Raw genomic sequence first — 23,675 nt, 5'->3', positions numbered from 1 at the left:
ACAATCATTTGCGTGTGATTTGCTCACTTCTCTCCGCAGAAATAACGCTCATTGAAGTGTGGGAAGAAAACACGCAATATTTACTTTGTAAAACTTCGTGAGATGCTTCTCATGTGTAAGTGCTTACAAGTCTCTTTAAGGATACTAGCAGCAGGACCTTATCATTGAACCATGACTTCACCAATACCACCAGACTTACAAACCTAGAATCTAAAAGAACCAGCATGTAAAATCATAGAAATGCCAGATTCAGATCAAACTATGTGAACGTTTAAGGTTCAGATCCTGCTGTCTGATCTCTGACCAGGACATTACCTGCTACGTAAAACAGGCTAGGGCACATTATCAGGGGAACTATGCCCTTGCTTACTACCTATCTTGGAAAAAAAAATCTAAATATAACAGCATAGTCATAAACTAAGAAAAAGCTTACACAGAGAAAAGCTCCAAGCTGCTTTCCAAATATACAAAGAATGCCTGATGGCAAGATAATGCTCACTTACAGAAATCCATGCTGGTTTTAGAAAAATAGTGAATGTACACCCCAGAAACATATGGATACAGGGAAAAGAGCAATTGCCATATTCCTCATACAGTGCTATCAAGCATCGTACTATCAGAGAGCCTTGCCATCATCAGTACACGTTATCAGGCCAATCTGCTCTTTAAAGGTAGGGTTCAGTCCTTAGAAAGCTATTTTCCCAGCTTACTGAAAAGATTTGAAACAAATAAAGATCCTCTCTGAACAAATGATCCTAGTTTCTGAATTAGAAAGTCTTTCTTTCCCAAAGTATCACTACATTAGTGCCTGAAGACAGAGCAGGAAGTTGTCTACTTTTTTAATCATGACCAGAAACATCTCTGCAACTCAGAAGATAATTGAGATAGAGAAGTGGTATGTCTTATACACTGTCCTTAATCAAAATATGTCCAGAGCAACTCTTGCAAGCCATCTTAGTTTAAACTAATAAAAAATGTTGCTAGTACATGTAGCCTGTTTAAAATTACCAGTACCAAATAAGGCAGACTGAAGTCCCAGAATGCTATCTAAGAATACACTGGGTGTAATATCTAAAGGTTTAGGAAACACCCAATGGACCCTCACATTAGCATTATGTAGATGCGTCAAATGGAAGAAAAAAAAAAGTTTTTTTCCTTTTGTTTTCTTAAACTACGTATCACCAGTATTTTAGGCTTATCTAGTCATCAATAAATGTAAATACGTTGCTGATCTGGTACTGCCTGTTTGTAGGTGGGAAATGGGCAATCAGAAGGAAGAGAACTGTTCACATACCTTAAAATGTCTGTAGCATTTTTATATTAGCAATCAGTGCTAAAATCAGTATTTAGCAATCAGTGATTGCTAATCACTGGAACCTGAGAAACAGCAATACTCAGCTTTCTTAATACCAAGACTACATATTAGAGAGTATCCTCTGAACAAGAAGTCTGCTAAACTGCTGCAGCAATCAGGAGCATGACAGCATATCAACACAGAGGAACTAAACACAGTTGGTCTATGAATGTCTGTCAAAAAGTAGATAGATTAAAGGAATATTTACTGGGATAAATAGGGAAAATAAATGAAGAGCTGCATTTCCCTCTTTCACAATGCTTCAAAAACACATATTTTAGGAGATGGCCACAAAGAGCCCTAGTTCCCTGCCATCATAGTATTATTACCCATCTTTTCAGTACAATACCCCACACCATAGAGAACCTTAGGATTATTAGGGCCCCGTGGCATTCACATTAAAATGATCACAGAAATAGAGTACAGATATTAATTTCCCATATTTTATTGATGCTGAGCCATTTGCTAAAGAGAAACTATTTATTAGAACGTGCTACTAATGATAGACAGGTATGCTCCTCCTGGAAAAATCTCTCCCATAGGAACAATGCCAGAACCATTCAACTTACTTTGAATGAAAACAGGGAGACGTAATAATTTCAGGGCCTATTCTTAAATCCATGGGAATATGCAGCAACTAATTTAGTATTACCCAAGGTGAGACAGAGGAAGCAGCAGAAGGCTGCCCTTGTCACCTAGACTGTTCAAATGTGTGGGGGTTTTTTTGGTTTGTTTTTAATTAGTTAAAAACAGCACCATTTCAACAACCGTCACTGTTACCTGCCTTCAGCCTGCTTAAAACACTATTTGTAAAAGCAAAGTAATCAATGCTCTGATCCTACCTTGAAGAACCAAGCCTGATTTCTCAATGGTGTAGAAAAAAACGGAAAATGGAGCAACAGGGGATTTTGCAACCAGGATCTGCAAAACAAACAAACAATGTATAAGTACATATCTCTATCACATACTGATCAGAGCTCAAATTTGTAGAACAATCTCACTAGATTTAAACTCCAGAAGCATTAAAGCATAATGTAGAAATAACAAGGTTGCCATTGATCTAACCCTGTCACTTCGAAGTAGAGATCTTCTCACAGGAATGTAGAGCTCATGCTGCAATTTAAAAATGATTCTCAGGTAATAAAAAACCAACCATCATAAAAACAACACGTTTTGCTTGTCTTATTGGCAAATAAGATGATCATTCTTGCTGGTTCGGGCAGGAGACAATTTTGAGCAAACTGTAACTGCTGCTGTGTAATGTAATTTTAATCACCATTAGCAATTTTACGGATGCATCCCCTTGCCTTCTCCAATAATTCCACCATGTTCCTGCTGCCCCAGAAGCAGTATGATCCACCCATGGGTCACCACACCGGGGAAGGTAACATGGCATTGCAGTGATCTGGATGACATCTTTTGAAAAAGGGTCAGTGACCGATTCAAGTTTTGTTTGAGAATCCTGTCTTCGGAGGTTCAAAATAGGAACTGAAATTCCCTGAGGGTTTTTACCGTGCAATCAGATTTAGCTTGGCATTTGGGTATGCTGGCCCTCTATGGCCGGGTCAGAAATACTCAAAGCTCTCTGGCTCCACTGTGGAGGAAACACCCGCTACTGAAGATGACCTACAGCGGAGGTCTGGACACACAGAAATGGACTCCTTAGCAAGGTTGGGATATGGGACCCACAGCGCTAGCCCAAATGACATGAATGTGCCTGGCTTTATTGCCTACCTGATTTTTGCTGATTGAAAAGGACTGCTCTATCACAGTTTGCCACGAAGTAACCCCCATTCTATCACCTATGTGAAAGTGACATTTTAATGGTAGATTTAATAAGCTCTGCCAAGAGTGTGATCAGCACAAATGCTGGTTTAGTGATCTCCATGTCCCCAGGGAACTGAAGACCAGTTCTCCCAGTGCAGCACTGTGGAAGAGCCTTCCCGTCCTGACAGGCCCTGAGGACACCATTTGGTGAGGCTGCTCCCCCACCACATGCTCTGATCCTTTTCAGGGTTCTGCTTTCAACACAGCAATGCCACAGAGCCCACCTCAACTGCACAGGAAATCCAGCAGGCCTGCCTATTTCCTTTGCTTCGGCGTATTGATTTCATTTAACCTCAGCAGAAAGGCCTCACCCAGCAGCGTATTTTAGAATCAGCACACATCTCAGCGCTTACGTTTCCGAGGCCTTGTCAGCTACTACACCCCTTCAGCCCAAGATACGCAACCTCCGGCAGTTGCATCCAAATCCAGATTTCTTAGAACTACAGACAAAGATCTTAGTTTTAGAGGTGTGGAGCACCAATAGCTCCTGCTGACTTCAAATGAAGTTATTTCCATTACTTCCAAATGTCATGCCCTAATTCCAGCCAACAGTCAAGCACGCCTAAAGGCTGTTATATATGATTTTTGTTGGAGGTGTCTAATGATCAGCAGGAAAACAGTGAACAGTGTTATATAAAAGTCAAGAGAGACCTCAGAAAAATGAAGACGTTCATACTCACCAAAACTTTTCCCTGAAAAGTCAGACAGTACTGAATCACTGTATAGATACACAGAGCTGGAACATTTATTCCTAAGTGTAAGATTAACAATATCAAGCACCAGAAGTTTGGGCTCTGAAGTATACTTATGTAATAACAGGATTTGGCAGCAAATTCTGCTGCCGAATCAAGGCATGTGCAACTTTCCTGTAGCGCTTTAAATGTTAAGGATATCTCTATAGTAGGCAGGTTTCGTTTGTGCTTGTAGCCTGCAGATACCATCATGCTGAGATTTCTTGTGACTTTCTCATCTGATTCTGATGCAGACTGAAGAAACAAAGTCCTCATACCTGGGCTTTAAACGTAATCATTATAACCCACATGTACCCACAGCTAGCTAACAGTTTTATGGTTTTCAGAATTTAAACCAAATATACTTTCTTCTTCAGACAGTAAAAAATAAAGGAAGGCACATGAAGAACATGAATACAGCCGGAGAACATCAGACCAGTCCAAATGTCAATGTTTTCCTTATGAAGCTGGCAAAACCATCCCAGGATGTGATACAACCTTTGTGAACTATTCCAAGTAGGAAAACTGCCATGCTAGCACTTTCCCCTCTTGCGTGCTAATTCTTCTTCTTCTTCTTCCTAACAAACTTCAGGAGGAAGGAGAAGCGTGTCACATCACATGCCTGTGATGCACCTTGACAAACCCTGAATTCCCATTCCTGTCATTATTCACAGACAGACAGCCCTTCTCACTTATGGGGTAGGACGGAGAATCTGAAGGGAGACAACAGAGTGCCTCCTTGTGCTTAGCAGTCCTGTGGTGCCAATGCGGTGCTGATCTCTGAGAATGTGAGGGAGAGGATGGGGTGGGAAAACTGTGCAAATGCTCAGCTACAGTCTCCCACAACAGCTGGATGTTTAATCAGATTGGCCCAAAGTGAAACAGTTACAAACCTGATGTCTAAGGTCAGATTTTTGGCAATCTGTGCAGTGCTATGCACATAAATATTAACCTATATATGAATGTGCACTAGGCACAGTTGTACGTGCAAACAGCTAGACATTCAAATAACCCTATGTACATTCTGTTACTGCATTTTTATGTAGTTACAATATGTGCATAACTAAGTATAGCAATGAAAAAACACAATAAATCACATCCTTTCAGCAGCACATCACAGGACCTCTCTGAAAGGCTGCTCCACAGTTACATCTGAGGCTCAGAATTAGCTTTCTTTTTAGAAAGAACTAGCTCATGATATTCAAAAGTAATGCTTTACTTTGAATGTTTGCTTACTGTGAAAAATAACCTTAAGTATGATTGCATTATTTCACAACCAGGTAGAGTACACAGAATTTTTTTTTATAACACCAAACTCCACGTTAACATAAATTGAAAAAAGTAAATATGTATTTACATTTGTGTTCTGACCAAAGAGAAAAAAACAACTATAAAAGGTCACTGCAAATCATACTCTGGATGGAATAGCCAATGCACAGTAGGTTCTTAAGCATATTCCAGGAACTTAGGAAATACAGAAGGAAAAACAGATTTAAAAAAAAAAAAAAAAGTTGTTTTGGAAGCCAAGAAGTGAATTGCCAAAAATCAAGGTACTGTTGGAAAGAATATTAGCAATATCAAAAAGGAAATTAAAATTGGGAGTTATAGTGAAATTAGATAAGGATAGTGATTAAACTTTCTACAAATGAGTGAAGACATCAGTTTTCAACAAGCAGGAGGATGCTGAAGAAGAGGAAGAGCAAGGCTGATAATGGGAACAATCATATAGATGCAGAAACAACAACTGAGTGGAAAGAAAACTCGAAGAACTTAGCGCATTCAGGAGAAAACAGATAATATCTATTGAGGAAAAAACGTTGTAAGAATCAGCATATGAACTGAGGTCTGATAGCTAGTATTTGTCATACACCTATGAAACTGAAGATGATGCAACAGAACTGAGATGCAGCAAAAACAAACCTCAAATGGATGAGGAAAAAGATGTAAACTGGTGAGTTGAGGCCTGTAAGCTGATAAAGTATATTGTAGGGCTTTTAGAAGAAATGCTGCAGGGAAGAATAATTGAAGACTTGGAAAGCTGGGTAAAATTAAACACGGATGCTGTAAAGCTTTTAACACTGTGAAATGGTAATTGTTAATAAAGAAATGAAAATCGGCAGGAAAGCTGTAAGGCAAAAGGGGAAACGGTTATTGAAGAGAAAGCACTTCCCAGATATATTAGTACCTGAGAAGATCACTAACCCACAACATGATGTAGCCAGGACAATGGCAAATCCAGCTGTACAATGTGCTACCACATAAACCTGGCGAAAACACTGGTATTTCTGTAGAAGCCACTAGTATGCTTTACTCTGGAATACCAGATATGGTACAGGTCACTCAAACTACAAGAGATGGGCTGCATGCTGATGAGGAGAACAGAGCACTCATCTGAAAGGCCACTAGAAAGCATTATCTCAGTGAATCTAGCAAAAGCGAAGGCTGACTGCTGTCTGTGTGTCAGTGAGTGGGAGAGGGGATGTGAGAGAACGGAGCAGGAAACAAAGGAAAGAGCTACTCAAACTGAAAGACAACTCTGGCACAAAAACAAACGTGAAGCCACAAAAACATTTTGGCTGGAAATTTGAAAGTTTTTAACCACCAGTAAACATGAGCCTTCAACTCAAAGAAGAAAAAAAAATATCTTTGTTTTAGGATTCAGATTGAAATACTTATGAAAGGGAATAAGAAACAGTGCCTGCGATGCGCTCCATAACCTATGAAGTCTCTTCAAATCCTGTGTGCAGACTGAGCACTAAAGCCCTGCCAATTCATCTTCTACACTGAGAGAACTGACAGAGTTGGAAGAATACAGGCTAACAATGTCTCTTGAAGGTCCACATGCAACTAGGGATCTTCACAGTCAATTAAAGGAGAAAAAAGCCACCTCGTCTCTCTTCTGAAGAGCATCTGCTCCTCTCCCTAAGAATCCAAGCAACCACTCGAGGGTGTGGAGAACACAAGGAGGCTTCCAGGATATCTCAGAAGCATTTCTAAAACTCACATATATTTAACCATTTGTCTTGTTCCAATTCTAAATCAGCCATGGCCAAAATCAGGAGAGAGTACAGAAAGGTGTGTTGTCTGCACCTGGGCCTGAATCTAAGTTCTTTATATGGAGGCTACTTGTATGGCATGCTGAGACAGAAACCTGTTTCCACAACCTTACTTTTCCAAACTTTGATTAAGAACCTAAATCTTCATTCCAACATAACAGAAAGATTTTCTATTTGCTTCAGGAAAATAAAGGAGCATACAATTCTACAGACGTTCCTGACATATGTAAAAGAATTCATTGCTTTGTCTCCTATCCAGACATATGAAAGACATACCTCTTATGATAAGCACTATTTAATAAAGGAATCAAAGATGAAATCCTGGCCTCACCAGAAATATTTCCTATTAACACTTCTTTTGACAATTTTTATTGTTTATTTGTATTATATTTATTATTATTCATTGCAAAAACATTTTTTTTCAGTTGAAGTCTCACAAAAAGCAGCACATAATTTAAGCTGAGTAAACAGTGATGGGAAATAATAGTCCAATACCGAAATGATTTCTTAAATGATGAAATGAATAGAAATAAACATACAAAAAATGATGAAATGGTATTGAGTCTTCCTGATCTGGGCTATCCATGAGCTTCTGGAAAGTAATATAAATACCAGGTGCAGTTGTTCTTTTGCTGCTGTCCTACTGTTATAGATACTACTAGTCGGAATGATACATTCTGATAGTACTAGTTGGAACGATAGAGATGGTTGAGAGATGTAAAAGTCAAAGCTATTTTAAGTTTTTTGAAGTCCTAACCTTACAAAGTGGTCAAATTTTAGTTTCCTTTCTTCCTTTCTAACATTGTGTTTCCCCATCAGGAGGCTTGTAATAATTATTTATTATATGACAGCAATGTAGAATAAACATTAAACAACTGAAAAATGATTTCTGTCATGAGGCATGTTAGGAACACAAAGGTACTATGGGACAGAAAATATATCACCTTGATGAAAAGTGAATAGAAACTGGATAGATGCCATTAGATTAGATAAAGGAAGATAAATGGGAGACAGGCAGAACAGTTGAGAAACAAAAGCCTTAGAGAGAATTGATGATGACAGCAGAAAAAATGTACATTAAAGTTTGTTTTTTTAATTAGGGAAAGCTTTTTTATTAATAAAGTTTATTGTTTATGGAAGCTTTATGGAAGAGATGAATCACAGAAATTGATTGCAAAAGCCCAGCAGAAAATACTAATTACTGGGACAACATCCCCTGTCAATAGCAAAGAAAGTGATGAATTGGAAAATATATTGGATGGAGTTTCAGAAGTAGTCTGATAACCAGAAATTAAGCTAGTGTCCTACCAAAAAAAGAGGGGGGGGCGGCGGGGGGGGAGAAGAAAGGGGTGACAGGATCTTATATCAAATTAGTTATCAAAATGCCAGGAAGATAAACTACCAAGTGATGAAATAAAATGATGATTTTGACTGAGCTGTGAACTCTCAGATGGTGAAAAGAAAAGAAAAGAAAAGAAAAGAAAAGAAAAGAAAAGAAAAGAAAAGAAAAGAAAAGAAAAGAAAAGAAAAGAAAAGAAAAGAAAAGAAAAGAAAAGAAAAGAAAAGAAAAGAAAAGAAAAGAAAAGAAAAGAAAAGAAAAGAAAAGAAAAGAAAAGAAAAGAAAAGAAAAGAAAAGAAAAGAAAAGAAAAGAAAAGAAAAGAAAAGAAAAGAAAAGAAAAGAAAAGAAAAGAAAAGAAAAGAAAAGAAAAGAAAAGAAAAGAAAAGAAAAGAAAAGAAAAGAAAAGAAAAAGAAAAAGATTTCCATCATGGAAAAATAATGATTTTAACGACAAAAAAAAAAATTTAATGAAACATTATTAACATTTAATGTCATTTCTGTTTACACTGGGATGACATACAGTTTCTTGCCCATATTTTGCTGAGACTATTAACAAGGAAAAGGTTCTCAGCAATGGCTGAGGAACACTAGAGAAACCATGTGAAACTTCTTTTAAACTATATCGGATTCTTTTGTTTGTTTGTTTGTTTTCCTTAGATTTCCTTTTCTGACAGATTTACCTTATCTCATCGTTTGTACTCCTGGAGATTATAAAAATGACAAGAGACTTCTACTGCACTAACAATTGTAGTGAATAACAAAATTACACTTAAAGCCAATACATATTTTAGGATTCAGATGTACTGTCAAATTACCGAATGCCTTAGTTTTGTGAAAAGAGCCTTACTACTACAGCTGGCCTTTATGAAACAATGTTGGTTTGCTGAGAGTTTTTGCTAATTTATATTGTTGTCCTATTGCAGTAAACGATCACTGCTAATAGTCAGTACATTTCAAAGAACACAACTTATACTGCAGTAGCATGGAAAAGCATAGCTGAGAACTGACAAAGAAACCTGTACCACCGACGCTGTCATTCAGCAGGGAAAAGAGTACATCTACAGGTTCAGTTAGACTCGGGCACTAATAAAATCAGTGCTAAGCTAAACAATTTTTTCCCCTAATTGTGCCAAAATGTCTGGGTGGACAATCTTCATGCCAGAATTTCCCTTCTTATTGTAGATTAGAAGGGTTGTTTTTTCAGCTGCAGAGCCCAGGAAAAAGCCTGTTAGGAAAACAACAAAGTTGATTTTGCATCAGATATCCCAGCAGACCTCATGACTGTTTTTCCTCCCCTCCCTGCTGGTTCTTCTTGGGCCCTATGTGCAGGAATTTGATCTGTTCTAGAAGTGAAAGCAGCGGTCCTTATTCTGTAGTTCATCTGCTTTTGCACAGGACTTGTGACCGAGTTCCCAGGACCAGCTCTCATTCCACAGGTTTTGTCGCCTCCAGTCCACCAGAAAGTGCCTGAGGAGAGTCAAGAGCTCCCTCCAAGCACAAACTTTGCATGTGTATGGTACTTTATCAGTAGATTTTAAAAAGGTTTTACAACAGTGGGGTAAAAATATCCACAGTATGTATTTGGGTAAATTGAAGTTAAGAAATTAATTACATTCCTAAAGATCGTACAGTAGATATCAAGTGCTAAGATCTCAATAAGACCTTATCAAATCACATCACCTTCACAGGCAACTCACTGTAGAGTTGGACTTGATCAGGGACTTGTATTTTCCTATGGAAATGATTATCCCCTAGTTCACATCTTCCTCTAAATCCCCTTGCAAGGAGAAGCTCTCTGTACACAGACTTTCTCCTTTCAAGCAGACGAAAACTCAGCCACCCCAGCAGTACCATCCACAGCTGCATGCTACGCACCAGCTGGAGGCTTCCTCTTGGCTTCTTTCCTTGTCAGTAGGAAAGGCCGCAGACTGGGCGGGCTGTACCACGACTGGGAATAAAGAGGAAAAACAGACAGGTCGAGGGAAAGCAGATATATACAGTCATCCTTCAACCCTCCTAATCATCTAAACCCCACACGTATATTCTGCCAGGTAAAAACAAGCTCAGTGAATTGCGAACGGTGAAAGGTTAAGATGCCCTGAGCACTGGAGAGCAAACAATAAGAGATGGGGCTACGAACGAGCCCCAGTACAGGGAATAGCTGTGGAGTCCCTACAACTTCTGCAAACGTTAGGAAAAAAAAACAACAATATGGATTACAATGATTTCTTAGAAAACCATCATTTCTTTTGGGCCATGCACAGCACTTGAGAGTTGTGGCTCCCTGAAGTCCAGTTGTTTGAAAAGGTTTTCATCAAGGCCAGGTTAATGGGCCGCAACTCAATAAAACTCTTTATAGAGCAACCTAAATGGATTGCCTCTCTCCTTCCCCCACAAGAAAATCCTGTCCAGAGGAAACTGTTTAGGAAGGAGTTTCCTTTCTACTATTTTATAGAAAAGCAACAGTGGCAGCTAGAGACGCTTTATGAGAGGCATTCCATAAATCCAAACCAATTAGTGCAGAGAAGTAGGTAAGCAGAGTTTGTGTGTATATCCTGAAAATGTCCATTAGCACACATCTGGAAACAACTCCAAAATGAACAGACTCAAAAGGCAGTTGACCGTCCTGCTGTTGTCTCAGCCCCCAAAATGTAGCAGCACATCTGTATATTTTCCTTTAGTGCGATGCATACAAATTCCACGTATTAAAAAACATTGCTAGGACTGCAAAGTCGAGTAGTCCTTGCCTCTCGTCTTAAGAAAAAAGGTGTGGCAGAGGGGATAGGAAGGAAGAAATGCAGATGCGTTTAAGACAGTTTTTCAGGGGAAGTAACAACAGCAGACAATGATTTGAATAAGAGAGTTAGTGAAGGGAAAGCCTTCGAAAGCCTAATGGAAAACATGAGGTGGATTCAGCGTGGGATGAAGAGTACAAAGAAATCTCAATCCTGAAGTAGCAACATGACACTTACTTTAACACAAGTAAAATAATATCAATTAGATCAAACCTTCTCAACAAATTCAGTCAGATTACTTTTGAGTTTAAGATTCAGGTGTCACTGCTAGTGGGAAGCAGAGATTCTGAAATCTTTAAAACAAATCTCCAGAAATCAGGGACCTATGCAACACTAGCCGAACTTCAGATAAATCACTTCTTGTCTGTTTTGTCTTAGCATTAACTTTTACGGTAAGGTTTTTTGGGTAAGCCAAGGCAAATCAGTTATCTTCCCTCACTGTACTCCACTCTGACCTCAGAAGTGGCTAATTAATAATCATTGATTTTACGTTGTTGTATTTTTTTTTATGTGAAATCAATTGAGCTGCTTACATCTCTGAGCTCTGACATATTTATGCTAAGCATGTGTTCCTAATTTAGCTACCGATCATTTTATTATTTATGCCACAGATTAATCTTAAAGAAGTACCAGGAATTCCTTACACGACCTTCAATTCAGGAGGTGCTGGTGTTGCCCATGGTGGCATAGAAATGTGTGGTAACTACAAAATAAAAGGAAAAGGAGATGAGGCTACAGATTACTTATCCTGTGTCAAGAGAAAACTGAAGTCAAGTGAGATAAAAGCATTTTATAGGACTTTGGACTTGTCTTTTCTGGATCAGGCATTTTATGTCAGGCAGGCCTTGTTTGGTGTTGTTCTGGCTCTACCCGTTAACATAAGCCACAACAGCAGTCAGTGACCGCAATAGCTTTGCACAGCCCTGAGTTCTTCCATATGCAGAGACCAATTCAGTTGCTCAGGTAGCAGAGGAAGGGACAGATGGTTGAAAAGTTGGGTCAAAGAGACAATGTGCAAAGGAGCTGAGAGGAGCTGGCATTCTGCTTTGCAACACCAGACACAACAGGACGTTCAGGAGGCAGCAGCAGAATCCAAGCTCCAAACTCTCAGCTTTGTAACAATGGCAGTAGATGCTCTCGGTAGCTATGTACAGAACAGGACTTTTTACAACAGAAAAAAAAAAAGCGCAGTTTGTTAGTGCAGTTCTTCCTATAGTAATGAATAACAGTCACAGGCAATGACTCCAATAAAAATAAACCACCATTGCACGCACATGTGGCTGGGCTTACTCCCAGAGGAGACATTCAATACTTGTAAAGGAAAGAAATGGAAGGAAAACAAACAAGAGGAGGAGATAGAAATGAAAACCAAGAATCTTTTAGGAATGGAGGAGAAACGGGGGAGTGGACAAGTCCAGGAATGAGGACAGTCTCTGAATGTCAAGCTCTGCTTTATCTGTCTGGCTTCAGTTCTTTCTTCTAAAAACTTGCACATACATAAAGGACTTTTTCATAGTGCACGATGCCAGGACCTGGGAATCAGGATTCATGAGTTCTCTTCCTAATTCTGCCCCTGTTTCCTTGAGCAATTACATGAAAAACATATAACATTCCTTTGCTTTAGTCCAAAATCATGCATGGAGACAGACATCTGCAGCAGCTTCATATTAATTTCTGCCAGGTGGGCACAGCTCTGGAGATGCTCTGCTTTTCCCTACACAGAGGGTGCAGCAGAAGTATCACTAAACAACAGCTCTGTTGTCCATTTCCTTGACTGCCCAGTAGGGTCAGTTCTGTCCCCTGTCATAAAACCAGAACATAGGCCTGTGCTTTGGCTGTGATGTTCTCCTCTACCTTCAATTGATTTCACCTTCACATTCTAGCACTCACTGCCTGTAAGCAGGAAGCATTCACCAGATGCTCATGGCAGGAGATTAATTATCCACATTTTCTAGGTCCTGAATCTATCCTATCCACGTAGTTGCTAGAAACAGATGATCAGTCTGGAAATCGTTCCAGTGTGCAAGTTTTAGCCAAACACTGTATTTCGAGTGAGAGAGCTCAGCACATAATATGTGCTGCCACTCAGACATGGTTTTAGCTTTGGGCACCGTAATGAGGAGCTCTGAACATCCTTGGACTGAGTAAACACAACTTCAACGGAAGGAAAACCACCAAAACCTCAAATGAGTATCAAAGACAATCACAGACAACAAAAGCACAACTTTCCAAGGTGAGCTGCCCCGATGTGCTCCAGAGCAATGACTGCCCTGATTGCGTTAGGCCAAATTAACAAAACGCTTCTTTTGGCTTAGCTGCCCTCTCCCAGGCTGTGAACACTGCCCTGCACTCTCAGCCTGGGTGCCTCTTTCCTGCCTGAGCTACTTAAGGATTCACAGGAACTTCAGTGTCAGGGAACTCCACTGCCCAGGCAAACATTGGTCCATTTCAAGTTTTAATTGAAGAAGAAAACACAGTCCCATATGTTTATCCAAATTGTCTGTACTGTAACAACCTGGCCTAGGAAGTGCAGAAAAACAGGCTGCCCTCAGTACACTTCCACTTAAGCCAGGGAGGATCCTGGCTTCTGGGACATCTGGTGCAAGTTCCCCAGGGTGAAATCCTGGGTATGCAGGGCCAGTCAGCTCCCTTCTGCTCATGTAACACCAGACCCGGAGAAATTCCTCATCCCAGAATCACTTTCTGTCTCCCTGCCATGTGCCTTATTCCCTACTTTGTAAACTGAATTTTGTTGTCTTTTCTGTTTCTGAGTCTCTCCTGATTTTCTCAGGGGAGATCCTCTAGAGGTCAGGATACCTCACAAGAGCTTGGCCATGAAGATTTCCTACGCTATAAAACTGTTGAGGCCCAAAGCCCTGGTAATTGTCCAACACGAGGGGTAATTCAGGAGAAGGAGCTCGTAGCTTCTACTAAGCAGGAAAGCAGCCAGCACGTCCGGGTTACCACAAAGAAACAGCACTGAGAAAAGGGATCTGGGGATGGTGCTGCGCCTGGGTAAAGCAGTTGGGTAGCACAAACATGGCCTCCTGGGGGAATTCTCCCGTGTGGCAGCCTGCGGTCGCTCATCAGACTTACAACACACTGGTACCAAGAAGAGAAAATAAAATTTATGTAGTTTTTCAGAGCCTTCCATACTGTTCAGCTTGACTTTGGTTCCAAAAATAAGAAGAGAGCTGAAGGATGCAATTCTTATTTATGACACATCCTGGAACACTGCCTTATCCCCTGGATCATGAACCCCAAGTCAGGAAGGACTCATAAAGGAGCAAGAGTACAATAACACCAGAGAATACATGGCTGCTTCCATCACGCCTGCCAGACTGGCCTTGAAGAGATGGGACCAGCTGAGGGAACAGCATGGAAGCCCCGCAGCTGCACACTTTCTCCTCCAGAACAACATACTTAGATCCAGATGCTGCTGACCCTTCTGTCCACGTGGCTGAAGATGCAGGGATCCAACCAGCTTCCAGCCTCCCCAAAACACAGAGCAGATCAGCTTGGTGCAACTCACAACCACAACGTAAGGAATATGTGTTCTTAAATATGTAATTAGCATTTGCATTGCCATCATGATTTATTGCTTTTATTATTCTTCAGATCTCTATGAAGCTTCATTGTGGTAGTGTTAGCAACATACATCATCTGCAGATTAAAAAAAAAGTACCTTCAGCAAATTCAACCCTGATCCCTGTTTCTAATGCATCTCAAATCTTAACTCAGCCAATACTTTATCCTTCTTCCATTTTCTTTTGGCTTACTGAATGATGAAAAAGCTCAACATTATTGTTTATAAATTGAAAGAAAATCAATCCTCTGTAAGAGGGCATCATAAGTATGCTCTCCCCATCCTGCATTCATTGTTTTCAGACATAAATAAAACCAAGTCCTTCATACTTCCTTGATATAAAGGCATAATCCTCAATTCCCAGGCATTGACCAAAAAAAAGATGGGATTGAACCAAATCCTAGACTGTAGCATAAATATTTTTCACCCATACTAGTGGTTGCAAAATACTTTTGATAAGAAAGAAACAAAAAACATTTTTTTAGTGTGTTCACTTAGTTCTGTTCCTAAAAGCAAAGTTTGTGGGGAAAATCTCACATGACACCACTGCTAAAATCACATGTGAGAGAGTAGTGTTAACTTACATAAAGCCTCAGCAGAATAGATTTTAGATTCCACTGGGCATTGTGTAATAAGGACGAGAAAAAATGTTAATAGACCTGTGCGCTAATGTATACAGAAGCAATGCATGCACATTTGGAGTTCTATCACACTCTGTGGGCATTGAGAAAATTTGACAGATTTAATTTAAAACTTAATTTCAATCTCTCCACATGACTCAGATTTCATCTAGCAAGAACATTACTGGGTGAGATTCTACCTAGTGGAAAACAGTATGTTAAAAGAAAGATTCATGGCTTTATAAAAATAACCTGTATTACTGAATGTACAAGAGGTAAATAACAGCGTCCTGGAAAAACTTTCCTCTAATAAACATGCAATGTTTAGGGAGACTTCACTAACATTTCTAGAGGATAGTGGATACCCACCAAGAAATAATTTTTTCCTGGCCAATGTTGCTATTTTGTTACCCAAGGTAGAAGCAAAGATGCTTATTCCAGTGCACAGTATAGCTGACAGTTGGACCCGAAACATTGCTTTAAAACCCTAGAAGATAACGTGCCCCTAGATAACAATCAGTACATTAATAAACTTTATGTTGGAGGAGAAACAGAAGCAAAGATCAAATATAATGGTCATTCTTTCCACAAAAACACTGAGTAGCATTTTACAGCTCTTAGATACTCTCTCACACAGTGATTATGCTTGAGAAATTCAGATTGGCCTATGTGCATTAGGGTTCCCAGCCATTTGTGAAGCTTTGAAAACAATTTGTCATACTCAAAGGATAAACATGTAGTCATAGCAAAGAAAATGCACAACTGTAGGAAAAAAAACTGATGAAAAAAACCTCTCAACCTCTTCTTTCTTGCAACAGTATCCAAAAGACAACTATTTATTGTATTTCTTACAGGAAATATATATTTTTTCCTTTTTTTTAGTAGCAATAAATATATATATGAGTAAGAAACTCCTTGAATTCTTTCATGCTAAATTACACTTGTCATTTAAGCCTGCTAAGTTATTTCAAAGGAAGACTAAGATGGCCATTCTAAGAATACCAGTGAAAAGACAAAATGCACGAAAAAAGGATAAAAGAGTACTTTTCTCTTGTTATGACATGTACCACATCCACCAGGAATCAGGAAGAGAAGCTAAGAGGGAATTAGATGACTTTCTGTCTGTAGCTTGAGATGACAACAGCTTTTTTATATTATTATTAGATAGACAAATGAAGAGCGAAGTGACAGTAAGAAAGAACTTCACTGACATAAGGTGGAAAACAAACACACAAGCTAGACCAGAGACATCACTTTGCTAAGTAAAATAGCAGTGCTGGCTCAGACTTGAGAAGGCCTTATTGGCTTAGACTCTAAGCCAAACCTCCTGGATCACAGTCAGCTCCGTACAAGGCCAACTCAGGTGTCTTTGCAAACTGAACTCCATGGCTTCCAGTTCAGTGTTGTGGAGCACTTAAATACCCTGAACCAGAATCTACGACGACAACTGCACAGCCAAATTTTGCGGAATGGTGCAAAAAGCCAAGACTGGTCACTCAAGGTGAGCACAAACACTTCGGACACAGACTCAGGGTTAATTTCTCCCTATCAGTATCTGAAAAGCTAAGTTACTGTAGGTGCGAGCTGGAGGCAGGACAGGTCAGGTGGGTACTTATACTGCCTTTTACATTTTAGTTAAGTATCTTCCAATGTTTCCACAATGTGGGCTTCATCTTAAAACACCTACCATCTCCTGAACACATCCTTTCCATTTCTGATTGAGAAGATGCCCTAAAATCCCATCACGTTTTTCTAACAGTCACAGCAATCAGTCCAGGGAAAGGTAACATTGTGAAAAATATATATTTTATTATTTTCTTGATGCAGCATGATGAGTAGAAATGATAAAGAAGAGCTAGTTGGCCTGACAGCTCCCGACAGGTCACCAACATTGGAGACCATCAAAACAACTCAGTTTCAGGGTGCAGGCCATCCCAGGCAGTTTTTATTCTTTAAAGTGGGTCAGTAGTCTGTATTCAATTTCTAAGCAGTAAGAGGTTTTTCTTGCCTTGTTTTTGTTTTTTAGTTTGTTTTTAGTTCACAGCTAGAGGCACCAATACCATAAAACAGGAATTACAGAGATCAAAGATCAAAAAGTCGAAGTAGGAAAAAATTTCTCGATTAATCTATCCTATACAGGGTAGATATAATGCTAAGGCTGAACTGAAGAAAACGTTTTCTGTACAGCAGTTTTAGAAAGCTACTCACTGGCTATCACTTTCCTGTGTTGCCAATCTAGAACAGTTCAATGACATTAGATTCACAAAACAAAGTATAATATCCTAGATATACAAGCTCCTTAGATGATTTTCCCTTAATATGCCTACAGCATCATACAAGTTGCAATGCCTTGGATTAGAGGGATCATGTCTGATTCCTACCTTTTCACAGGTTTGTTGTACTTCTACCTTCCACTGGAAAAATATAACATTACCCAGACTGGGTAAGCTGGAACCAGTCTTCCTGCAGTAGCCTGAGACCCACCAACCCGAGCAATCTGACCGAACGGTTCAGTAAACTCACTTACAGAGAAAATATACACACAGGCCTCAAGTCCATCCTGTCAGCTTATGTTACAGACCAAAGTGATTGATGCTAACATGTTTCAGGCACAGGAAAGTGGCAAAGCTGCCTTTAACTGACTGCTGCTGGGACGAGCTCACAGCAGAGGGATGGACTGGATGTCTTGGGACAGAAGCGTGTATCAGAGCTCATCTGTTCAGAGCACTTGGTTTCTCCTCAGAATAGCAACACCATTCCCACTGTAATTCTGTTATTCCTTTTTAGCACCTTGAACACAAACGTCTAAGCCATACACAGTATTCCAGAGGCATTTCCAGTGTCTTTGGTACAATGGTACAAATACTTCCCTGTTTCCTTTGGAAATACCCTGCCTGATCTATTTTAGGATAACACTGGCCCTTTTCACGATTGCATTGCACTTTTGACTTAGTTATCCTGTGATAAACTAAAACACTCCAGTATTAGCTTCACTTCCAGCTGGTATGCTCCTCATGTAAAGCAGAAACAAATTTATAATGCCCAGTATTATTTTACGTATTATTTATCTCATGTCTTACATTCCACCACACTTTCACAATTTAAGCTTGCCCAGTTCCTTCACAATGCTATCCTGATCTTTTTCTCGATTAGAAATTCCTCCCAACTTTCAGTATGCTATATTCCAAGACAAACTTAACAAAGCTTTTCTAAATAATAAACACTTAAATTTCAGTTAGGCATTTTAGTTTGGTTGTTTTCAATTACAAGAAGAAAGAAGAGGGGATCTGGTAAAAGACAGGAGGCAGGAGGATTTGCCAAGGCATTCCAAGGATAAACAACTTTGGTCATTGCCACTCTGATGTTAGGAGCAATGACATTTCAGATATTGATGAGAGAATCTGCCCTAGGTTAATTCCACTCTGCTTTGAGGGGAAAGCTCACACTGAAGTCCAATCAAAATCAGAAAAGTGATTCTATATAAACAGGATGGGAATTTGTGTTCATTCCCTCTCCGCAAACAGGCTTAAGCTTACAAACAAAGCATTTTTCAGACAATTCGGACCATAGCCTGAATGTCATATCTGGTTCTTTCTTCTATTTTGATGCTGTTTTAGTGAACTGTAAATACAGTGTTTGTAAAAGGCATTGGACTAACAGCCTCACAGGCTGAAGTTCTCTGTTTAGATTCAGAACAGATTTTACTAATCTTACCCCTCCAATCCTGGTCTTTAAGTGGTTCCCAATAAAGAACAGGAGACCTAGCCCTCATCTCTGAGAACTGTGCTGATTAATATGGAGGTGCACAATTATCAATCAGAACAAGGCCAAAGGCCATTGTTCCAGTTATGGAAGTGAGAAAGTATGTAAAAATTAAACAAATAGTGTCACTGTGACTATGTTGGTCACACCACGGTAACAATTCTGTTTTTTGTTCTGGTTTGGAAGAGGAAAAGGAATATGGGGGTTGATAATACTATAAATGAAGATGTTGCATTATTCAGGGTGGCAGATAAGGGTCTGAACAAGCATTTCAGTTATCTAAAAATTGACATGCTAAATATTCACTTTGTTATGATCTTGCAACTTGGAGCAGTTTTGAAGTCTACAAACAGGAGAGAGGAAGGAATGCAAAGTGACTTCTAGAGCCAAGGCCTCAGAGACTGAAAAATCAGCCATGGTATCAACAGAAACTGGGAACAAGGGAGTGGAGAGAGAGTTTTGCAATAAAGCTCAAGGCACAGTCTCAGCTATGTTAATTTTTATTAATGGTGAACATTGATGAAGAGACGTTTATGGCACGCTAAGGAGAGAGAAGTTGGTGACATAAAGGCCACAGTAAAAACTAGTGCAGCGGATGAGTTAAATCAAACAGAAAACTGGAGAGGGAAGCAGGAGCAGTGCCTTCACAGCCAAGGAACTACGTACTATAAGGTGTTACAAAAACCTCTTAAGTGCCTGAAACGCAGGCAGCAAGGGTTGAGCAAGATCCTGCTCAGTGGCACATAAATGGCAGTGAAGAGATTCCAGCTCTGTTCCCAGCTGCAAACGACTTACTCTGGCAAGTTCCTTATCTCTGAGTCTGTTCCCTCGGTATGAGAACCTGGCAGGGGTATTGTGGAGATCAGTCAGCAAATGCTTGCATAGTAATTTGAAAATATAATGTATTATGTTATGGTAAACTCGTAACCAGTGCAGGTTGGCAGCAAGCAAAGAGGAGTCTCCTCTGCGAGCTGACTGGCCGCTCAGTCAGAAACAACTGGGACGAGGCAGTTCAGTCCCTGGTGGCAAGCACCCACCCCTGCCACCAGCCTCAGCAGGAAGAGTTGGTATAACTTATTGAATGAGTTTGACTCTACCTCAGAGATATTCCTGCTTCTTTGTTAAGGACGTTTCGAACTACAGACCGACGTGTTTGAAGTTTGCACAGCTGCTGCTACGTTTTGTCAATCTAGCATTAGAATAATCTTCATTAAGAAAAACTGCAAAGCTAATTTAAAAAGAACAGAGAAAAATATAAACCATTTAAAGGTTTCCTTCTGTTCTTTTCAATTTTATCTAATGTCCTCTCGTTTCTATTTGGATTTTTTGATAACAAGTTGATTAGTGTTATATAAGCACCTGAGTAAATGAGTTCTTGTTCAAGACTGATGGAAAAGTTCTTCTCTGTATAAAAGTGTCCTGTTAACCGGAGAAGACCATAAATCCCTCCCCATTTAATTCAGACAGGACTGCAGTGATGTTTATATTGTATAACCATCTCCCACAAGTCCATTAAGAAGAAAGCTTACTGCAAACAACAGAGAGATGAACAAACATAGAAGTCAGGAAAGTAAGTGATCTAGTGATGTTTGAGCTCTAGATACTTGTTAATGAACCTTCTCTATTTTTATGGCATCCTTTCATTTGGCACTTTTGCTGGATTAAGTCACTAACATACTGCATCGATAATCATCTGTTTATGCTACAATCATGCATTGTGTCCAGTTTTATCCTGTTCACATGCAACTCACGGTCATATTGCTGCTTATGCTTGTATATCATCTATGGATAAGCAAAAGATTTCTGTTGCTAGAGTTAGCAGTTTAGAGACTTTTTATCAGAAAAAAAAACTAAGCTACTTAATTATGAATTTAAAGGATGTGGTTTGTACCCATGTGTTAAAATCTGAGCCCATAACAACCTTTCATTGCATCTTGACTCAAAAGATTCAAAAGATGGTAGGGGTGAGACAGAAGTCTGTCTTGAAGAATTTTGATTTTTAATGGAAGGGTTTGCAGAACTCAAACCAGTATTCCTGCAGTCATTCCACAGCTATTTCTTCAAAAGCAACGTTCTCCATAAGGCAGAACCACAAAAAAATAATCTCACCTGAGAAAAATCTATTTTCCTGCAAATTTTCCTACCTTTTGCATGACTCCATGGCATCATTCTTCCTTGACTTAAAAAGTCTGTGTCTCTGTGCTTTCACAGAGTTGATTTTCCATATGATACAGATATTATATATTGAGATGGCTTAGAACAGATAAACACTTTCTATCACTTCCATTTTGACACAACCCAATAGCCACATCCCTTTTCTATCACTGCTTACTGAAGCTCAGTATCCACTGTCATCTGCAGATTTTCTCATGTCTACACATTTGAAAAAAAGTACTGCACTATGTACATAATTTGCATTACTGTACTGTGCACATGATTCATATAGCATACACAGTCAGGTTTTCTCAGCACAGATTGAAGCTGCTAAATGGCACTTCATTTGTCCTAGTACTTCTGCTAAAAATGCACAGGCAGAGCTCTCTTCTGTTCTTGCCTAGGGTACTGAAATTTCCTTTCCTGAGTCTCCCCAAATCCTAGCTCAGCAGAAGACAGAATGTAAAGAACCATACTTCTTGCCTCACACACAGCTATGGGCAACCTTCATACATCCTCCGTCACCTTCTTTGGCCAAACACTGATTTCAGTGCCCAGTTCTCTGTGGGCTCTTTCTCCCCTCGCTGTGTCGAAGACCGAACTAGCTGCTTCTCTGTTCCCACTCAAGTAGGTGAAAAGCTTTCTGTCTGCATTTCTCAATACCAGTGGCCACCTCCAGCTTCCTCATCTGGCTCCAAAAGTATTTTAAAACTACTGATTTTTTTTCATTGCTTCTTCTCCATCTCCATTTGCTTTAGTATTCATATATAAATGTTACAAAGTTAGTACAAGAAAACACACCAATACTTTTGTATTTTATTTGTATTAAGCATTATTCCTTCCATCTCCCAGTGATTTCAGTACATTTCATCAACTTGTATTTCATTGCTTCTTCTTTCTTCCCAGTAAACATTATCATCTCACCAAAGTATATAGAAACCTTTATAGTATGAGGCTACAATCTTTGATTAAGCTGTGATACAAAAAATTTCAATGCTGTTTCCAAATTTCATTACTGTCCTTGTTCTCCTCTAAATTATTAAGGCAAAATTTAGAAAGTCTTAACCCCAGTTAGCACTTAGTGCATGTTTCTTTCTTGGCCTACTTGGTCTGTTTGTAATTCCTTTATTTTCTGCAGGTTATTTGCTTCCCTTTTTATGGATGAAAACCTCACTTGATATTATCTTTTAAACCGGACAGCTACAGGGTCCGTATAACAACTATCCTCAGTGTTTTACAGGGAGAGGTAAATCTGGTATCATGTACATTTTGAAGCCTTAGTGAGTCACATATACAAGAAACTTGGTCCCCACTCCCCTTCTCTCTCCCAGCCCTTCCCCACGCAATACCATGGTTACTTCACCATCACAATTTTGGAATGCTTATTCAGGGCTTATTCATATGATACTGAGCAGACCAAGACAAAACAGCTGTTCTGTAACCAAGGACACAACAAAAGTTATGTCTGGCATTATTAGTCTGAATGAGAGATGGCTTTCTGTTTTGTTTTAAGACTGAGTCACCATAAATATGCTTATCCCTTTGAAACACTTTACCTGAAGCAGAAAAAGAGCTGTACAACAACTACCTGGCATGACTCAAAAGCTCTAGCCTGTATCTCAATCCTAAATGCTCTTTCTTTAAAACACCACGAGAACATTGATTTGTTATAAAATAACACCCTGTGCTTCTATAGCACTTTCCATCTGAGAATTCAAAACACATTATAGCCATTAATGCTGTACTATGAGTCTCACAAATCCCTTGGAAACTATAAAATAAACCAGGCCCATAGAAGTTGCCATACCAGATCTGGCCAGTGTTTCACTTAATCCAGCACCCTGTCTCCAACAGACAAAAATAAAATGTTAAATATAGCATGTCAACTTATTAAAACCCTACCATGCTGTCCCCCAAAGACAGCTGAGCACACATGAAAACAGTAATCTTGGAGCCTGCTGACTCCATTTCAGGAAAGAAGGATAATTATAAGCATAGGGGTAACCGAGGAGTCTGATAGTTCCTAGCGCAGCCCCGTTGGTTTTGGCCCAGACTCAAAGGGCCTGCATGTTTATGTATGGAATTCAGGAAAACAAATGTCAAGGTTAATGACTTGCAAGACTCCTTGGGGAGAACCAAGCATCAGTATCCATATACCCAACAGATAACAGCAAGTTCCCTTCATGAACACGTTTGTGTAAACTGATTAACTTCTCCCACTTTCTCCCAAGCTCTTAAACCACCGTGCTGCTTTGGGCTTCCTGCAGCTTCAGCCCCACCTCAGCAGCTGGAAGACTCCTGCTGCAGTCCACACCGGTGGGTTTTGATGGAACAACTAATCCAAGTGCAGCCTGGAAACCTGCTCCTGCCCTCCCCCTCTGTGGCGTTGCTTCTGTCCTGGAGGAAACCAAAACCAGAACACAGCCTTCTAGAAGGGGACAAACGAGGAA

At 39.7% G+C, this 23,675-nt stretch overlaps 1 protein-coding gene across 13 annotated transcripts in view; it reads right to left on the bottom strand.

Annotated features, from left to right (window-relative positions):
• RAD51B (RAD51 paralog B) overlaps positions 1–23,675 on the bottom strand; it is a 422,492-nt gene that overhangs the window by 164,684 nt on the left and 234,133 nt on the right. For 7 of the 13 annotated variants that reach the window (XR_010832048.1, XR_010832047.1, XR_007163701.2 and 4 more), the window contains exons 10-11: positions 11,753–11,806; positions 2,197–2,275 (exon numbers count right to left, since the gene is read on the bottom strand). Coding sequence is in view for 6 of the 13 variants with exons in the window: in XM_048064990.2 (XP_047920947.1) it covers positions 2,197–2,275; positions 11,753–11,806 (133 nt within the window). In the remaining 7 variants the exon portion in view is untranslated. The remainder of the gene's footprint in view (positions 1–2,196; positions 2,276–11,752; positions 11,807–23,675) is intronic. The other 6 variants (XR_010832050.1, XR_010832049.1, XR_007163703.2 and 3 more) reach the window with 1 other exon arrangement.

The sequence above is a fragment of the Anser cygnoides genome, chromosome 5 (genome assembly GCF_040182565.1).
Source record: "Anser cygnoides isolate HZ-2024a breed goose chromosome 5, Taihu_goose_T2T_genome, whole genome shotgun sequence".
NCBI classification, from domain to species: domain Eukaryota; kingdom Metazoa; phylum Chordata; class Aves; order Anseriformes; family Anatidae; genus Anser; species Anser cygnoides.
This window is presented reverse-complemented; position numbering and strand designations above follow the sequence as displayed.